The sequence below is a fragment of the Carcharodon carcharias genome, chromosome 15, assembly GCF_017639515.1.
Source record: "Carcharodon carcharias isolate sCarCar2 chromosome 15, sCarCar2.pri, whole genome shotgun sequence".
Lineage (NCBI taxonomy): Eukaryota > Metazoa > Chordata > Chondrichthyes > Lamniformes > Lamnidae > Carcharodon > Carcharodon carcharias.
The window spans coordinates 119524468-119545726 of NC_054481.1; the positions used below are offsets into that span (position 1 = coordinate 119524468).

Here is a 21259-nt window from a genome sequence, read left to right on the forward strand (position 1 = left end):
GAATGTCTTTCACACATGGTTATTCCTTATAGATACAGGTAGTGTGTGACTTTCAAAGTAAGCTGATCAATGCATTGTGGTTCTTGGGATGTTCTTTTTACATGTTCTAATATCTGCATTTCAGCCTCGATACATCAAAACTGGTATCTGTCTAGTCCCTGGTCCAGCAACATATGAACCAGTGTATTTACTTATTGTACCATCAAGGAGCTCACAAAGAACATATGCTACTTCATGTGTGAAAAAAATACACATGAGATCACACTCTGCTCCATTAAGACAGTACTTATGAAGGGGATTATTCCAAGAGTAATGGCATTGTTAGTCATAATATGATATAGAAAAACCTTTGCACTGCTATGTTTAGAAATTCATCTGCTGACCTGACTTGCGGCTTTGGCTTTGGAAACCAACTCAACTGAGCCAGATTTGACCATTGCAGTGGTTTCTAAGGGCAGAATTTAATGCCATCCCCTGAGCGTTTGGTGACAGGCAGGCATTTAATCGGGCAGGTGGGTGGTGAGTGGGCACCCCACTGCCTTCCTGCCTTTGCCCCAAATAAGTCCGTCACAGAAAGGCTCGTGGACGGTCTTCCTTCGCTACTGCCTATTGAGGCACTTAGGTGGGCAATTAATGCTCACTTAAGGGCCTCATCCCACCACCACTAGTATGCAGCCTGCCATAGTCACTTCCAGGCTTCCAGGGGGTGTTCCCTTGTTGGAAGGCACTCAGTGCCAGATTGAGGGACCTAGCATCAGGAAGGGAGGGGCCTGCTGAGAGTCACCCAGTGCTCTTGTTGCCAGCACCCTGATCCCCACGTCACAATTACTCTGCCACCACCATTCACCTGCAGCCTGGGTCCCTCAGCCTTTGGTGGGTGCATTACCGACAGCAGCCACAACCTCCCTGGTGGTACTATTGAGCAGTGAAGAGCAGCTGACCTCTAGCTGGCAGGCAGTACTCAAGGAATGGGTCCATGCCCTGGGGTGCATGATTCTGGCGAAGGCCCACCCCTGCCCAGTTGCCATTTAACGTAGCAGGCCTTCCTGAAAAGAGGCTGCTCAATGCTCTCGGCAACTCTCCAGCTGATGGGTGAGACCTCGCTTGTCCACATTAAATTCTGCCACAGGTGTTCATTTCACAGAAGTCTTCAAGATTATTAAGTTAGGTGTGACTTCACCCTGCTGCATTCAAAACTCCAATGCCCACTTTCTGAGCTTATTTTTGCCCTTGTCCTGATCATCTCTATTGGCTCCCATCCCCCAGTGCACTGAATTCAGAATTAGTGTCCTCATTTGTGATTTTATCCATGTGTCGCCTCACTCCACCTCAGTAAACCAGCCCAGAACCCATTGGGCTTCTGACTCTGGCCTGATTTGCTTTTCTGCACCCTCAGTCCACAAAAAGTGGCAGAATTTTAAGCAATATTGGCTCTACTCTAAAACATGCTTGCTATGGTTCATTTGGAAACACTCTTGCCTTTGAATCAGAAGGTTGTGGGTTCAAGCTCCACTCCAGAAACTTGAGCACAAAAATCTAAACTGACTCTCATGCCATTTTGAGGGAGCCAGACTGCCAGAGGTGCAGTCTTTCAGATTAAACATTAAACCGCTTTGTCAGGTGGGCAATCTGGTCATTACTATTTCTGCGCATTGGCTGCCCCATTTCCTACATTACAACAGTGACTACACTTCAAAAAAAGTACTATATTGATTATAAAATGCTTTAGGAAATCATGAAGTTGTGAACGGTGCTACATAAATGCATGTTTTTCTTTCTTGATGAACAGTGTTTGTATTGGAAAAGAAACTATTCAACAGCATGATGTATTTATATAGTGCCTTTAACATAGTGAACACCCCAAGGAAGAAGCTGGCCAGTAATTTGGGAATTAAAGGATAACTTCAACAGTTTTCAAATCTTTCTATGTGGGAAAGCCCCCTTGCTTTGCACATACTCCTCCTGTACCTCCTTCAAATACTGGCAGACACTTGGAATTCCCTGCAAATACTAGCACACACTGAGAATTCCCTGCAAATACTGGCACTTACTGGGAATTCCTTGTAAATACTGGCACTCACTGGGAATTCCTTGCAAATACTGGCATGCACTGGAAATTCCCTGTAAGTACTGGCGCATACTGGAAATTCCTGACAAGTAGTGACACTCTTGGGACTCCCTTTCTTATCCCCAAAATTACAACCTCAGCTATCTAAAGGAAAACAGTGTTGTCACTGCTGAAAATATAAGGCAACAGAACTATCATGTTAATAAATCAACAACCACAAAAAATCTGATGACCTGGTTGATTCTCTGAAGTCCCATTGGCATATGGGTTGCGAACTCTAATTTGATAATATAAGGATTATATGTATCCAATGCAGGTACTTTTTGGTGCATTGGTTTGTTATAATTCCATCTTCATCTCAAACCTTATTGTTAGGTTAATCATAACCAATGATTTCATTGTTTAATTTAATTATGTTTATCAACAACAACAATTTGCATTTATATAGCACCTTTAACAAACAAAAAATGTCCCAAGGTGCTTCACAATCCAAAAAAGGTTGACACTGAGCCAAAGGAGACATTAAACAGGTAACCAAAATTTTGGTCAAAGTAGCATCTTAAAGGAGGAAAGAAAGTTAAAGAGATTGGGTGGTTTAGGAAGGGAATTTCATACCTTAGAGTCTAGATAGCTGAAGGTATCTTCAATAATTGAGTGAAGGAAGTTGGGGACGCACAAAATGTCAAAACTGAAGGGATGCAGAGTTCTCAGAGAGTGTAGGGCTGGAGGAGGTAACGGAGGTAAGGAGGGGTGAGGCCATGAAAGGATTTGGTCACATTTGATAATTTTTAATTTGAGGAGTTGATAACTTTTCAAAATTAATAAAGAGGACAGATAATAAAACATGTCAGTTTTCTAAAACAGCTTCTGGATTAAAAGTGCAAAATACAAGTCACTTGGGACACAAGTTAGGTGAGGAAACTCAGTGGCTTTTTTCTGGCAAAAGAATCATTTTAGCTCTTTACACAATTTAAGCTGATGCTGGTAATTCAAGTCTAAAGATTTTTGTTTGGCACAAGTCTGCTTCCTATCATTGAGGGGACATTTTAAAAGACTGAGTGGGTATGAAAGTATGATGTCATGGTCCCAGGCGCTCTAGATGTCCAGTGTGAAGAGGAAGGCTCTGATCTTCACTTTATAGCACTGGGTTATCAATCATTCGGAGCTGACAGCTACCTAGCACACAGACCCATTCATAGCTACCAGCTGGCTGGCCTTCGAGAACCCCTCACTTCTGAAGAGTACCCAGGTCCTCTGCAACTTTCCAGCAGATGTTACATTCATCATTCTCACTGGATTACACCGACTCCTAGTCGTCTGGCCGAGAGATATAATGTCACGATCAACTTCCAATTGCAAGTGCATTTGTTCATCCTTTATTATTATATGGGGGCAACCATTATTGTTTTAGTAACAGATTTAGTCGGCTGCAGCATTGCAACTAAAATAAATTCAGACAGGGACAAACCTATTGATGTCAAATTAACCGGTTGAAGACTGAAATTATGTCGGTGATTCCTAATGCATTTGTAACCGAACCATTTCTCTCCGCCATTTTAACAACGATGTTAACCCGTTTAAAATATAAACGGGTTTAAGACCTCGCTAAATTACTGATGAAAATAATGACAATGATACGAAGGCGTTAAGTTTTTGTAAGATACAGCACCAAAAAATCAGTTTCCAAGTTTCTTCTCAACCACTCCCACAAAACTCGCCAGCCAAGAAAGGTCACCTTTATGCCAACGGGTATCTAGTCCACTCCCTCATCAACCTGCAGGAGGTGCGATGGAAGCAGGGATACTCTAACTGCTAGTCAATCGCCCACACTTGTGGAGCTCGTTATTCTGGCAAAGACGCCTGCCCTGTTGTAGACTTGATTAACAGAAGCGGTCAATCAACATCAAGAGCCTCTCCCCAGCAATCTCAGAGTGAGTGTAGCTCTGGGACTCAAACACTGCACAACTTTCAGTCACTTCCCTTGTTGCCGAGCTTTTTTGGCTGCACCTTCCAGCGTGAAATCAGGTTTCCTTTCCCCTAATTCATACATAAATAATAAAAATCCCAATGATGAGGATTTAATGGATTTGAATCCTTAGGGGTGCTTCTGTATGAATTTTCATTTTCCTAAAGGGTGAATTTCTTTAAAAACAGCGCTTTTTTTAAAAAATTGCCGATACATATCCAATAAATAATGGACTTTATAAGTCACAAAAAATGTTTTGTATGTTCGCAGAGAACTGCTTTTTTTCCCCCCATAAGTGGGGGCTCCACGAACAACAGTATGCCTTTATGTGACGCCTTTAACATGGACGAATATAACGGAGTGTTTCACGGAGGCATTAGGAAAAATGTTCGCCTAAACTGGAAAAGAAGATATTAGGATTGGTGCATAACACAACAGGGGGGTGTTAAAAGGGAGGGGGCTGTGGGGCTCAGAAAGGTAATTTCAGAGCGTAAGGATCTCGGTTGCTGAAGGCATAACCGCAGATCGTAGGACGGTCACTGTATCGTAGAGTGGAGTCAAACGAAGTGTTGTAAGTGTGAGATATAGGACAGGAAGAAGTTACAGATAGGCGGGGAAGCGTTTTAAGTGGAAGTGCAAGACAAAAGTTTGTGCTATATCAAATTTTAAACGAAGGAAGCATTGCAGAGCATATACGCAAGGTGTGACGAGGGCAAGTTCAAGGCGTCAAGGCAGGATTTTGCAATATATATATATATATGTTGGGTGTTATGCTGAGGTCAAATCACTTCAGTGCTGCGTAAAGGTTCAGCAGCAGGTGACTCTCAGGCGACATGTACCTGCTATCTCTGTCCCTATTTTCCTTGTCACTCAGGTACAACTTCCTTCCAGGCACGGACTTTCTAACTCGCTCTGACATTGCTTTCACACGAACCCAGTAACAGCTACTCATCTCTGAAAAAGGGTTATACGGATTCGAAATGTCTGTCTCGCTCTCTCTCCACAGATGCTGCTAGACCTACTGAGTTTTCCCAGCACTTTTTGTTTTTGTGCTCATCTCCCAGACTGCCTAGCCAAAGCAGCAGTTGGCAACGAGACCTGAAGGTTTTTCATGAGATGTTGTATCACTGTTAATCACGAGTTATGATGAGATGCAGCTTATTAGAGCAATTTATAGTTTTAAAAAATCTCCAGCTTTATACCTGGCCTTTCATTGGTAGGGCAATACTACTCTCCATCTACACCTGTGTTTAACAAACTTCTGTGTGCACAACCCGAGAAAGTTGACACAGAAATTTAATGTCAACCAGAGAGAAACCTGATGCTCAAGTGGACCCCCTGCAAACCAAGTACACACTCCATAGGGTACACATCTGCATAAACACAAAATATTTTAAGCTAACTTTTGCAGGAAACTCACTGGTTTTACACCCTGCCCAAACGTGCTCTCTGTTGACTTCAGTGGTAAGTAAATTCAGGAGGTGTAAAATTAGCATTGCACCTGATCTAGTCTGCCTAAGCTTTTTATCTTCTGCAGGGATACATATCAAGGAGACTGGAGTTTAAATATATGGTACCTAATAAGCTGTATGTACATCAACTTACTGATGTTGACATATCTTGTTACTGTGATGTAGGATTTAGCCACCAGTGAGACAACAGTGCTAAGAATGGTCCTTTCCAAACCTACAGGTTCTGGTATCTTGGTTTTACCTGGCTACAGTAAACTTCCAGGCCCACCATACTTAGTTGCCTGGACTTTGTGGACCAAGTGCCAGGGCTTAGAAGCTGCAAGTGGTTATTGGGTAACAGTTTGAACACCTGTGTTTTACATTAACCAACCAAGAAACTTTGCTCCCTTAGTGGTTATTTAGATCAGGTTGAAGACAGATCGATGGTGCAAGGCCTGAAGGAGTCTTAGGGCATTTTAGTCCAAAGTTTTAACAGGTTGGTATTTACACATGAGTGCAAAGAAAGAGGCATCTCATAAACTGATAAGGACTTTTTAAAATAGAAAATAAAACTACTTTAAGAATTGCTTTAGTTTAGGATTAAGGCCACATAAATGGGGAGGATTACTGGCAGGAAGGCCATATGGCTGTAAATCCACCCGCAAAATCTAAAAATAAAATGGGTAACATGGGAAAAGCTAAAAGAGAAAGGAAGGCTTTTGTTTAGAATTAAGACTGTACAGGTAATTTTTTTCCTATACTAAAATAGCTCTGTCTGTTTACAGTCAGTAGTATGTTAGTAATGCAACAACAAGGAACATAATCAGTACTCATTTTAAAAATTATTTCCCAGGGCCACATGATTTTCAAACCAATGTATAGGAACATTGGAGCAGGGTTAGCCCCTTGAGCCTGCTCTGTCATTTAACAAGATCATGGCTGATCTTCTACCTTAATGCCATCTTCTCACACTATTCCCGTATCCCATGATATCAACGGTACCTAGAAATCTATCAACCTCTACTTTGAACATCCTCAATGACTGAGCCTCCACAGCCCTCTGGTGTAGAGAATTCCAAAGGCTCACCACCCTCTGATTGATTAAATTCCTCCTCATCTCAGTCCTAAATGGCCTATCTCCTGTTCTGAGACTGTGTCCCCTGGTTCTAGACCCCCCACCCCCCACCAACCAGGGGAAACATCCTGCATCTACCCTGTCGAGCCATATGAGAATTTTGTACACTTCAATGAGATCACCTCTCATTCTTCTAAATAAGTTTACAGATTAATTAAAAATATACTTTTACAAGACATGTCAGTTAGTGGCATTTATTTTGCAGCAGTGTTTCTGCCTAGGGGCAGCTAACACACACAACGTAGAACAGGAGGAAGATTAGATATAACACACATGAACTGAATACAGTCTTTACTACTGCAAACTCCCAGCTCAATGCTACCATTGCAACATTTAATCTTTGCTTTAAAATTTGTGACACTGGATGCTGGTTAGTATTCATGTTGCTGGATTATATGCGTGCAGTTACATTTAGTCTCATACCTGGCATTCTATCAGTAGGAATTGCCCCAAAACAGGATACTGGATTTGGTTCCATGAAGATAACTCACCTGATCATTAATCTGACATGCTACTAAATTTTGCTGGTTGTAGGAGTGTGCCGAACGGATGTACTTAAGCCAGTTCCCACTTCCAGCCTGGCTTGCATCAATGCAGAATTTTACATTCCCCAGCTCGTCAACAATCTGCAAAAAAATAAAATGCAAAATTTGTACAATCTAAATAACCCAGTCAACAGACAAGCTGTTTCATGGTTCTGTAAAAAGAAACTGCAGATTACAACAATCTGAAATAAAATGCAAAAAAATGCTGAAAATACACTATAGGCCCCTCAGCATCTTTGGATGAAGTTTGATTGACCTGCTGTGTATTTCCAGTATTTTCTGTTTCTGTTGAAACTCAAAAAAAATGAAATATTAAGTAATCTCAAAGTTTTCTTTATTTATATAAGCAAGAGCTTCACTCTGCAGGTATTTGAACTAGTGACTCGGTAATCATGAAAAGGGATCTTCTTTGGGAATGCAAACTGTGGAATGATCACCAACATTAAAGCACTGAAGGATGGCATTCAGCCTATTGTGCTTTTGGTACCAGCTTGTCAATGGGAGTGACTCACTCCAATCCTATTTCCTTGCTATAGTTTGTGGTTTCTTTGCATTGTGGGCTTCCCTCAAGAGTTCTAATCTACAAGCAGAGTCTGACTTGTGGGTCTGCCAGTCGTAATATTATTGAAAGATTTCCCCCCCTTCCTACCCTATAGACTATTTTTACAATCTCTCACAGCAGCAACAATCTGAAGTCCTATAAAAAGTAAGTGTTCATGCTAATCTGACAGTTGCCTGGCTGCTCATTGTTTTTGCTTGCTAACTTTCTCTCCTCTCTCCTCTCTTGAAGGTTCCATGGGTATCAGCAATCCAAATGGGCAATCCTTGTGTACAAGATGAAAGAGCGATTGTTGTCAGACTGTTCAACATCGGGGGTCATCACAGTCATATGCTGACACAGGTGTACTTCTAACAAGAGTTGCTGTACAGCAGTCAAGAGCAGGGATCTGAGGTGATTTTATTTCCCTACCCTAGCCCAGGGAGTGTTTTTACTCCAACTCTGGATGAGCTTGGCAAACAGAGCAAATCAAGGATAAAACCTTGGGGCTTCCTTGTCTGTATGGCTGGCTTATAAATTGGAAACTCTCACTGACCTTGGGGTGTGGAGAGGATTGTTGGAGTTGGTGGGGGAAGGGGTGGCATTGCTGTGAATATTTATTCATCTAGATACTCTGTGTCTTAGAAACAAGAAGTCTTGCCCATGGCTAGTCCTCAGTAAAATTGGCACATGCAACTCAGGAGAATGCTCTTAATAAACAATTTTCATTCAAATGTAAAATTGATGCTACAAGAGATGTTTTAAGGCAGCCAGAGTCATCAGGGTTAAATCCCTACATGTGGCTTTAAGAGAAGAAATCCAATAAGGCAGAATTAAAACAGTGTAACTAAATTCCTTCACCTTTTTGAATATGAATAGTAAAAGCAAGCACAAGTTTTTTTTTCAAAAAGTTTCCATCTGCTTATCATATGATCACCTTAAAGCCAACATTTCACTACCGTAGGCCTTCGGATGGCTGTTAATGGGTGTATTAAATAGAAAGTGCTAAAAGAACCCATTCTCTCCCATGAATAACTTTGATTAATACGCAGACTTTTTGCCTAGTCCACTTGCACAGATCTGATGGACAGATTTTTGTTTTCGCCTAACTAACTGTTTCAGTATGCACCTCCGACACATTTCATTCTCTGTACCATAGGCAAATAAAATGTTAATCTGTTATTTACTAGCAGTAGTGAAAGCCAATTTAAAGAAAGAATTCACTTTGGCATCTTCTATCAAAAACCGAAGAATGCTCCTTCAGTTTTTACCACACGCTTACAACCATTGTTTTAGAACATCACATTTCCCTGATAATGTTTTGCTCCCAATCCAAGATCATTCTGAGTCTGTGTCTGAGCACTACCCAGTTTATTGGACCCTGGGCCTGCCTGCTATTAAAATCTGTCTGTTTAATTTCTCAGCCAAGCTGCTCAAATGCACTTTGCCAGAGGTCATCAACTTCACCTCAGGGAAGGGGGACTGAAGGCCAGGAGACAAAAGCACAACACAAGGGTCAGACATAGCCAAAATGTGTGTCCTGTTGGCCAATCTAACCACAAAAAACAGTGGTCATGGAGTAGTTTGTAATTAGGGTGTGTTGTGGCAAGTGACCAACAAGTAGAGGAAAAATGCTTCTTTGGTCAGCAACTGGAAAACACTGTGGAGTTCTTTGACTGAAACCAACAAGCCAAATTATTGTTACAATCTAGCTTAAGGGCTGGAATCCCCGACTGTGCACAAAGTGATTAGTCATCAACCTTAAGCATTGACTCCTTGCACTGGGGAATTCAACAATTTCCAGCTCCTCACTTAGCAAATAAAATCAGAATGATTTATAGTGGAGAGTTCTTTTAAAAAAACAACCTGCCTACAAATCGTTTCCAAGAAATAGTTGCCTTGCTGCCTTAAACGTGCAACTTGCTGGTCGATTTGAAGGTGGGTGCATGAGGGTGGTTTGGAAGAAAGATAAATGTACTGAACCACACATTCTCCAGAGAACAGCAAACAGCCAGTGAACATAGAAGTATCCTAATTGATTGAGAACCAATGATAATATTGATTTTTTAAAATATAAATAGCTTGATCAGTTGTCTCCATAATTTTTATTTTGATCAGTATGGTTAATAAAAGGAGAATTTTCTAAACTAATAGGTGCTATTAGCTACATTTTGAGCTGAATTTTTTTTGTGTTCTACAATACTCATATAGCTAAATGCATGCTGATCCATGTTTGAGATTGGCTGCAGCTCTAAATAAATGGAGGTCATACAACAAGCAGACTTGAGACAATTTCACTGTTAATAGGTTTCACCCTTTCTTTTAGAGACATTTGTCTTTCTCTCCCCTCTAGCCTCCCTGGCTGGGTGAGGTATCACAAATGCTCAAGAAGACAGGTAGCTGACCTTCTCCCAGTCCTTCATCATTAAGGGCAGGATTTTTTGTTTGGCGGGCGCCCATGATTAGCGGGCTCTGGAGTGGCCAGGGAACGGACCCCAAGCCGACTGCAATTTCACACTGGCTGGCCAATTAACGGCCAGCCAACGTGAAAGACGCACTGAAAGGCTCAGTGCTGTCGGGATGGGGGCAGGTGGAGGGCAAGCACTGAAGTTAGTGCGGGAGCAGGAGGAGGGTGAGTGCTGAAGTCAGCGTGGGCACGGGGGAGTGCTCACACAAAGCTCCCTGAAGGAGAAAGCCACCTCAGGGAGCTGAAGAATTTAAATGCCAAAAATAAAGATTGGAAAAACTGCTAAAAAATGCCCATGCATCAGAATCAGTCACCGGGAACATATACCAGATGAAAATTCTGTGCAAACATTTTCATTTCTTTTAAAATTAATATTAGAAACCTAATCCCACCCTTGGATGAGGTTTCCCCAAAAAGGCAAAGGCTGCCTGGCCGATTTACCTGCCTGCCAATGTTGGACGGGCAGCGAAAAATCATGTTTGATTAATACGTTAATGGCCTTAATAGGCCTCTTAATTGTCAGTGGCCACCCTGCCAACCCTCATGTGCACCTGCCGACTGAAATATCAAGCGAGTGCGTGATGACGTCGGGACGCTTGCCTGATGTCATCACGCACTATTTCACGCTCGAGCATGTCAGACGCGCGCCTGTATGCCAACAAAAAATTCTGCCCTAGGTATCAGACTTGGTTCAGTGGCTAACCATCTTCCCTCTGAGTCAGAAAATCATGGACTTGTGTCACTTCAGGGCCTTGAGTACACAATTCTAGGGCGGTACTTCAGTGCAGCATTCAGGACTGTTGCACTTTCAGAGGTGCTGTCGTCTGTCATTAAACTGAGGCCCCATCTGCACTCTCAGATGGGCGTAAAAGATCCCATGACACTATTCAAAGCCGAGAATAGGAGTTCTCCTGGTATCCTGGCCAGCATTTAGGTTGCAAACGACACCTGAAATAGAATATCTGGTCATTATCACATTGCTGTTTGTAGGACATTGTGCACAAACAGGCTGCCATGTTTCCCACATTATGACAATGACTACATTTCAAATGTACTTCATTGGCTATAAAGTTCTTTTGGACATCTGGAGATTGTGATAGGTGTAACATAAAAGCATTTCTTTCATCAATGTTGCTCTAAATCATTCCAAGCGAGTATGACTGGAGTTTTCTTTTCCCTACATCATGGATGGAAGTGACTCAGCTTTATCTCTTGTTAGGAACTGCAGAAATATGTGGGAAACTGAACCATGGTCTTGGAACCTCATTGGTCCACATTCTGTTGGGTCAAAGTCAAAATATAGTGCTATAGCACCAAGCACTAGTAAAATAAATTTCCATTTGAAGGATCACGGACTAATGTAAAATCCCAGTCAAAATGAGACATCTCCATTTCTTCTGTCAACAATGGAATTGGGAAGCTGTGCAATCTGGAAGATTCTGGCTTTTCACTTTGTTTCATGCTTTCCCCTCCCTTCTCTGATTTAATTTTTGTGGAAGGTAAAGAACATTCTTATCAAGGCAAAGGTTGTCAGTACTGGGGAAAGGAACATTTGGCCAATTTTGCCACAAGTTTGCATCAAGTGCAGCCAGGTGCAAAGTAACACACCTTATCCCCAGCCTTAGAAAGAGTTTTGCACACTATGGAATAGTGTGATAGTTGTCATTTTCCACACCAGGCATTCCCGTGTCTTAAATGAGTGTGCGATTATGTGACGATATGATGTTCTGCCATGGCCAGTCAGAGCTTCATTGAAAGTGATTACATTAGGATCCCAAGAAGTCAGCAGAGAGTGGAACTGTTTGTCTATTTCTTCTGCAGTGGATTCAAATCCAAGTTCTACTGTGCTAACCAACTGCACCAACCAGTACTCCCAGCATTCAGTGTTAATGATGTTGTTTTTATCTATCTACTTACCCTTCCTCAAAGACCCTTAGACGGAAAGGGCCACCTGCCTAAAGAATCAGACAAGTATCAGAGTCTAAGACCCTAATGCAGATGTGCAGGCAGGAAACCCATGTACTTTTTACAACACCACAACTTCCATTCCTGATACAGGTTTTCAAATAGAAATTAAACCTTGTGAAGTTTATTAAAAACCACATCCTGTCAACTTACTACTTCAAAGAGAAGGGTAAATACACCTTCAATTGACAGGCACTAAGTCTAGCAAAATAAAAGTCTTGCACAGTGATTCAAAGAAAATCACACAGTCCTGTTCTCATACTTTTCATACAGATCTCATCTAGAAAAAAAAGAAATTATTTATAAAGCACCTTTCATGACCTAAGGATGTCCCAAAGTGCTTTACAGCCAATGAATTACTTTTGAATTGTCAACAATAAATGTGCACATGACAAAGTCCCACAAACAGCAGGGAAATTAATGACCATACAATTTTTTTTGGTATTTAGGTTGAGGATAATGATAGCTAGGACAGCAGGGAAATCGCTATTCTTCTTTGAATGGTCATGGTATCTTTTACACTTACCCAAATGGGCACATGGGGCCTTGCTCGGGTTAATTCTCATCCAAAAGATGACAGCTCCAAAAATGTCTCATACAAAATACAGAACCAATAACAGTATCCCATTCCTTCTATACAACATTGGTGTCAGCCATGATTGCTCAAATCTCTGGAGTTGAACTTGAACCCACAACCTTCAGACTCAACAATAAGGTAGCTACCTATTGAGCATTGGCTGCTTTGTAATTCTGACTTGAACCAGTCTTGAAATTACCGTTACGTGCTTGCTGTGTTACATTTCTTTCTGAGGAACTTACTTTTCCATTTGTATCACCTTTGACTCTTTGGACAGGAATAACCTGCCACGTAAGGGGTTGGGTGTGGTGTCGGGGGTGGTGTGGTTCTGTGACATTTTCACTGGCAACAGCAACACTCTGCCCCAAATTGAACACTATTCTTGTTCAGTTGATAAGGTAATGCATTGCACTATACCTTGCAACAAAGACACATCAGAGGTGTGAACGTATTTTGGCCTTGCTTTATCTCTTCTTTCCAAAAGGTCACTTAATCTTCATCTTTATAATCATCAGTACAGAAGGAAGCCATTTGGCCCATCACACTTGTGCTGTTTAAATGAGCTTTCCAATTAGTCCATGTTCTTTCCCCACAACCTTAGAATGTTTTCCTTTGCAAATTTTTATCCAATTCCCTTTTGAGAGTTACCAGTGAATCTACTCCCATCATGCATTCCAGATCATAACAACTTGCTGCTAAAAACATTCCCCTCATCTTCTCCTTTGGTACTTTTGTGTCTGGTTTACGACCCTTCTGCCAGTGGAAACAATTTCTCCCTGTTTAACCTATCTAAACCCTTTCACTAGTCTCACTTGAAAAAAAAATGATATAAGCATTTCCTAATTATTTCAAAATCTTGCTGTTTCAGGATGATGTACTGAGTGCACCAAAAATATGAATTGGCAGTGAAACTTACAATACAATGTCCATACAACATGATCCAAGCGGTACAAAAATGATACAATACTTGTGCCATCTGAATACAAAGGATTTTTTTGTACATATCTTTTGTTTTAAGAATTTATAGCGACTGGGGTTTGACAACGTTGAATGTTTTTAAAGGGTGCTTAAGCCCTAGTTTCCATTCAAATTAGGATGGTCAGATAAAATATTTGGCTGCTGCATGCTGGTGTTAAATTCTCAGCTAGCTTTACAACTGGTTTCAAACTTCTATAATTGCCATTTTGTTAAACAAACACTGAATGCAATATCTTGGCAGCAAACACCCTGAGTGAAACATTATGCTTTTAGAATTCTGAGCTGGAATTATGAGGTCTTTTCTGTGTGTCAAAATAATATACTTATTGAGTATAGAACTGGAAAATTTCACATGCAGACTAGATTGGGGAAAATTTAATCTCCAGCTACAGCAAAATAACAATAAGAGAAAACAAAAACAGAATTATCTGGAAAAACTCAGCAGGTCTGGCAGCATCGGCGGAGAAGAAAAGAGTTGACGTTTCGAGTCCTCATGACCCTTCGACAGAACTTGAGTTTGAGTCCAGGAAAGAGCTGAAATATAAGCTGGTTTAAGGTGTGTGTGTGGGGGGCGGAGAGATAGAGAGACAGAGAGGTGGAGGGGGTGGGGGGTGTGGTTGTAGGGACAAACAAGCAGTGATAGAAGCAGATCATCAAAAGATGTCAATGACAATAGTACAATAGAACACATAGGTGTTAAAGTTAAAGTTGGTGATATTATCTAAACGAATGTGCTAATTAAGAATGGATGGTAGGGCACTCAAGGTATAGCTCTAGTGGGGTTTTTTTTATAATGGAAATAGGTGGGAAAAGGAAAATCTTTATAATTTATTGGAAAAAAAAGGAAGGGGGAAACAGAAAGGGGTGGGGATGGGGGAGGGAGCTCACGACCTAAAGTTGTTGAATTCAGTATTCAGTCCGGAAGGCTTTAAAGTCCCTAGTCGGAAGATGAGGTGTTGTTCCTCCAGTTTGCGTTGGGCTTCACTGGAACAATGCAGCAAGCCAAGGACAGACATGTGGGCAAGAGAGCAGGGTGGAGTGTTAAAATGGCAAGCGACAGGGAGGTTTGGGTCATTCTTGCGGACAGACCGCAGGTGTTCTGCAAAGCGGTCGCCCAGTTTACGTTTGGTCTCTCCAATGTAGAGGAGACCACATTGGGAGCAATGAATGCAGTAGACTAAGTTGGGGGAAATGCAAGTGAAATGCTGCTACACTTGAAAGGAGTGTTTGGGTCCTTGGACGGTGAGGAGAGAGGAAGTGAAGGGCATCCGCCCTCACGCCTTCTCCTCCCTCCCAGAAACATGATAGGGTCCCCCTTGTCCTCACTTATCACCCCACCAGCCTCCGCATTCAAAGGATCATCCTCCGCCATTTCCGCCAACTCCAGCATGATGCCACCACCAAACACATCTTCCCTTCACCCCCCTTATCGGCATTCCGTAGGGATCGCTCCCTCCGGGACACCCTGGTCCACTCCTCCATCACCCCCTACTCCTCAACCCCCTCCTATGGCACAACCCCATGCCCACGCAAAAGATGCAACACCTGCCCCTTCACTTCCTCTCTCCTCACCGTCCAAGGACCCAAACACTCCTTTCAAGTGAAGCAGCATTTCACTTGCATTTCCCCCAACTTAGTCTACTGCATTCGTTGCTCCCAATGTGGTCTCCTCTACATTGGAGAGACCAAACTGGGCGACCGCTTTGCAGAACACCTGCGGTCTGTCCGCAAGAATGACCCAAACCTCCCTGTCGCTTGCCATTTTAACACTCCACCCTGCTCTCTTGCCCACATGTCTGTCCTTGGCTTGCTGCATTGTTCCAGTGAAGCCCAACGCAAACTGGAGGAACAACACCTCATCTTCCGACTAGGGACTTTACAGCCTTCCGGACTGAATATTGAATTCAACAACTTTAGGTCGTGAGCTGCCTCCCCCATCCCCACCCCCTTTATGTTTCCCCCTTCCTTTTTTTTTCCAATAAATTATAAAGATTTTCCTTTTCCCACCTATTTCCATTATAAAAAAAAACCCCACTAGAGCTATACCTTGAGTGCCCTACCATCCATTCTTAATTAGCACATTCGTTTAGATAATATCACCAACTTTAACTTTAACACCTATGTGTTCTATTGTACTATTGTCATTGACATCTTTTGATGATCTGCTTCTATCACTGCTTGTTTGTCCCTACAACCATACCACCCCCCCTCCACCTCTCTGTCTCTCTATCTCTCCGCCCCCCACACACACACCTTAAACCAGCTTATATTTCAGCTCTTTCCTGGACTCAAACTCAAGTTCTGTCGAAGGGTCATGAGGACTCGAAACGTCAACTCTTTTCTTCTCCGCCAATGCTGCCAGACCTGCTGAGTTTTTCCAGGTAATTCTGTTTTTGTTTTGGATTTCCAGCATCCGCAGTTTTTTTGTTTTTAACAATAAGAGAAACAACCTGACGGTCTTAGGTTGGAATTTGGTTACATAACAACAGTCACTGCACTCCAAAAGTAATTTAAATATATGAATCACTTTGCAATGCTTTTGTGATATTATTAGACATCGTATATAATGCAAACACCATTAAGGCTACTATTTTATGGCTATCTAAAATGCCAGATGTAATTTTTAATTAGAGTCAGGATTTTTGATAGATCTTCACATGATTCAGCTTATTTTCCAGTGAAACTATAAATCAGTGGTCTTGACACATTTATCTCTCCGTTTCCAGTGCCTCTTTTTCTACTTTATTTCTGCTCTTTCCCTCCTTTGGTGACAATCCTCTGATTTATGCAGGGTGGTATTCAATTCCTTTGCAGGACCCATTTCAGCAAGTTAAAATTTAAGTAAACATTTCATTAAATGAATGGTTAATTTTGGATGAGTTCAAAGCTCATCATTGCACTTTGAGTGTTAAAGGGCATGTTTTTAAAATGGTTTTTAATGTTTTTAAACTGGATAAATAATTTTAGAATTTATTCAATACAACACATGAGTTAACAGTTTTAAAGCTACAATATATTAAGCATTCTGCTTTAAAATTAGTTAATAATCATATCATGTAGCACACAGCATCCTTACAAACCCATCTGTCTGTTTTGACAACTCAAAAAACACTCACTCATGGACGTTTTTACATGGGTGAATTACAAAGTTGGATGTAAGTTAATGATTTCATTAATTCAAGTGTTTATAGGGAAACCAATGAAAAAGTCAGAAGCTGAATAATGACAAATACAAATAAACCTACCTGGTATTTGTTCATGATTCATATTGAAAGATGTTTTGTTCCCTCTTCGTTGTGCTGCCCTACAACATACTCCTTCTTTGGTTGATTGGCAATTCTGCTCTGATAGCAGCTCTTAGGTGGTGTAAGGGAGTAACCCAGGACCTCTATCAGAAAATCACACGGCTTTTGACTGATACCTCCCCACTGAGATGCAATGAAGCTGAGTTTCTCAAGTGTGGGTAATTGTGGTTACCCATTTACATTCTTGCAGTCCATATGCAATATGATGAGCTATCAATGTGCAACATTACTGAACCTCCAAGATGCAGGACTCTGTATAGAAGGGTACAGATTCCAAGATCAATGGATAGAAGTGTGATTACAACTAACAATGATGACAATCTAGTCATAATGGAGAGATACCAATTAAAATATATTATCAACTCCTCCAAAAGCTCAGTGAGTTTATTCATGTATATTCACCTAAGACATACAGTATAGCAATGCCATAGATTCTATCCCTGATCTATGTCCAATTAGAGAATTTTGGCCAGGAAAACAGTAGAATCCATACTGCAAAGTGCACTGTTTCATGACAAATGAAGACAGAATCTGGCTTGATTCTGATCCTGGCTATGGTAAATAGCCTGCTAAGATGCATGGTCAAAGTTCCCATGCAATTACTGGGCACTTGAGTATTAGTAGATGATGATCAGTATTAGTGGAACAGTATCTCATTGAGGCAGTCAAAAACTTCAGGAAAGACAATAACAGAAGAAAATCAATCAGGAAATTTATTTGGGTATTCTTTCTTAGACACTGACCAAATAATGCTAGTCTTATCTAACAGTGAGCATACAATACTAATCTAATGTAACACTGACCATATGATGTTGATCTCCTCAACAGTGACCATACAATATCTCAACAGGGACCATACAATACTGATCTTAACAGTGATCATACAATGCTGATCTCTTCCAACAGTGATCATACAATGTTGATCTTCTAATTTTTGACAATACAATGCTGATCTCAGAGTGATCATCCAATATTGGTCTCCTCCAACAGTGACTATAAAATGCTAATCTCTTCCAACAGTGATCACACGATGTTGATCTCCTCCAATGGTGATCATACAATGTGGATCTCTTCCAACAGTGACCATACAATATTGATCTCCTCCAACAGTGACTATACAATGCTGATCTCTTCCAACAGTTACAATAAAATGCTGACCTCCTCCAAAAATGTCCATTCAACATTGATCTCCTCCTCTTCTCATTTTTGACAATACAATGCTGATCTCTTCAAACAGTGATCATACAATGTTGGTCTCCTCCAAAAGTGACTATAAAATGCTGATCTCTTCCAACAGTGATCACACAATGTTGATCTCTCCAACAGTGATCTTACAATGCGGATCTCTCCCAACAGTGACCATACAATGCTGATCTCTTCCAACAGTGACCATATAATGCTGACCTCCTTCATCAGTGACTGTGCAGTGCTGATCTCCTCCATCACTTATACAAGGCTGATCACCTGCATCAGTAACAACTAAACACTGTGATCAAGAATAAATAGGATTTCTCTAACGGATAGTTAAATGTAAAGAACTGATTTGCTATTAAAAATGTTTTACACACAATTTAAAACAGAATGATAACTAAAGGAAGGTTGGATTTTTTTTAGATTCCTACAGGCTTGCAAATCTTTGCAATGTGACAGAGGAAAGAACTAACCTAGCTTGTGTATGAAAAGTTGGCTTTGTCTGATTTGGTCGACATTCAATTGCAATAGACCACTATGCAATTGCAATCGACCACTAACACTACCTTTAAAACATGGAACAAATCCTCTGCTTGAATTCAATCCATACATTTTCCTCCGTACATTTCTATTTTCAGAGGGTAAAAGTGCAAGAGGGCAGTTGTCTTTTCTTCTTGAATGAAGTTCTTGCCTTATGGCCGCCAGCTCAAAAGAAGCTGAGAAACCAAGACATCATTGATCGATTAGCACAATATACCTTCTAATTACTCCTGGATCTGAGGTACTGTAATTCTCTGCTGCCTGTTTCCTCAGTGATGTGCCTGTTTGTAAACAGTTCAATAGAATAGATTTTCTCACTTCTTGGGGTGGATGGGTGCTGGGGATTAAGGGAGATGCTGATTTTTTTCTCTTGTTGAGGCACTGACATTTAAATTTTCTGACTTGGAAAAAGGAAGAGAATGCTGTGTAACCTTATGTTCTCCTGTGTCCAGTATACTGCCCACTAATCTGAATATGGTCATTTATTGTCCTGTATATTGGGGTTTTTAAAACTTCCTGTGCAGTCACACTTTTGAATAATAAGATAACACTATCATTTCTTGTGCTAATGCTGAATATGAAACTTCATTCAACCATCTATGTCATTTAAATAAACAAAGAGATTAATCTTATTTGCATTTCGGTTCATTTAGGTTATGAAAGTTCATATTTTTCTTCTGATAATTTTCAGATTCAGTAAAAGTTAACTTTAAAAAACTATAAAAATGTCATTACAGCCAAACTATTCACAGATGTAAACTGACATAATCACAGGTAATCCTGCTGTAAGTGACAGTGCAAATTTGCATAACAGTCCAAATTCACTTACATAGGGTCAGGGAACTTTAAACACATGAGAAAAACTTTACCACATGTTTGTGATCTATTGTAATTACAGCTTTTGGAAATAAAAGTAGTTTTTGGATTAAAAATTATAGCATGAAGCTGATTTGCAATTTGTAAATAGAGCTAGATTTGAAATATTAATTTACAGTTGTCTGTAAGTAGCAACAGGATGATTTTTCCCATCAAATGTACTTAGTTTATTGCCCCTCTCTCTCCTGGGACACAGATTTAATTGTTGCTGAAAAGAGAAACATATTGCCAAAGCTTTTCAGTATAAATGCAAGAATGTCAAATTTCAAACGATCACAACAATTTATAGTACAGGAGAAAAGGGTGCTGATTGGCTGGCAAGTCAACTCTGATTGGCAAAGGCATTGCCATGGAGAAAGCAATTGGGAATTATAGGCTCCCCAAGCTCCCTGCTAATTCAAAAAAAATGCAAGTCTTGAACATATTCCTTTAGTTTGCAGAGAATGAGTTCCCACATATGAATGTATGTTGCTTCTAGCAAGTGTAAATGAGTTATGTAATGAGTTGACTCATTATCGTAAATTGACTGTTAGTGTAGCTTTTAGCACACTCAGGATTGTTCAGTAAGTTCTACCCTATCGCAGAATCACATCTAATGATTTTGTCTTGGGTTTTGTGATTGCAGGTTGGTTGAGTATGGTTTGTATAATTGTTTGGCGGGGTATGGACCGTACTCAATCAGCCAGTGCTTGCAAAGCCCAAAACAAAACGTCTACTGTTAGATGTGATTCCGCGATTGGGCAGCACATTTTAAGAACTATGAATGTGCTAATAACTACACTAAGAACCAATTCAAGATAATCAGTTGAACTCATAACGTGGCTCATTTCTGCTTACTAGAAGTGACATGAATTCATATGCAGGGATTTGTTCTCTGCAAACAAAAGGAATATGCTCAAGCCTTGTGTCTTTTCTGAATTACCTGGGAGCTTGTGAGCCTATAGTTCCCCATTGCTTTCTCCATAGCAATGCCTTGGCCGATCAGAGTCAACTTGCCAACCAATCAGCATCCTTTTCTCCTGTACTATAAATTGTTGTGATCGTTTGAAATTTAGCATTCTTGCGTCTGTCCATTGAGGGTAAGATGAAAAGCTTCAGCAACATGTCTCTCTTTTCAGCAATATTTGAGTTCTCTACAGCCAAGCAATTGTTTAATTTTTCTAGATCTTAAATAAAATGTGGGTTGTTGCATTATTGAATTGAATGACGTAGTTAGGATTTTTTGTTGTTGCTTTTCTTACTGCAACTTTGGTGAAGCATGCAAAAGTAGAAAAGTTATCAAAACCACAGACTGGCCTCTCAAAATGAAACACAAAAGCCACCATTTTCCACTTCATTAACATAAACTCTACATCCCATTCTGCAACTGTCACAACTTAACAAACACACAGAGATGAGATAGAAAAAGTGACAGGACCGAGAGAGAGAGAGGGAGGGGGAAATGAAAGAGAGATGAGAAGAGGGGGCTGATGGACAGCAAGAAAAGCAACATATGTTTGAGAGATAGCAGTGTGGAGAGACAGAAGGCCTGTGTGGGAGCAGGAAAGAAAGGTGGAGAGTGAATGAAAGAGGAATAAAGAGAGAAGAAAGAAAAGAAAGAAAGGGACAGAGAAGGGATAGGGAAAAAGAGATAGGCAGAATGCAAAACTGGAGGGCT

General features: G+C 40.8%; 1 protein-coding gene across 1 annotated transcript in view; it reads right to left on the reverse strand.

Moving 5' to 3' along the window:
• The window catches only part of prdm16 (PR domain containing 16), a 537585-nt gene that overhangs the window by 118220 nt on the left and 398106 nt on the right, over positions 1–21259 (reverse strand). Inside the window, exon 4 of the mRNA XM_041206996.1 lies at positions 7112–7246. Within this exon, the coding sequence (XP_041062930.1) occupies positions 7112–7246 (135 nt within the window). The remainder of the gene's footprint in view (positions 1–7111; positions 7247–21259) is intronic.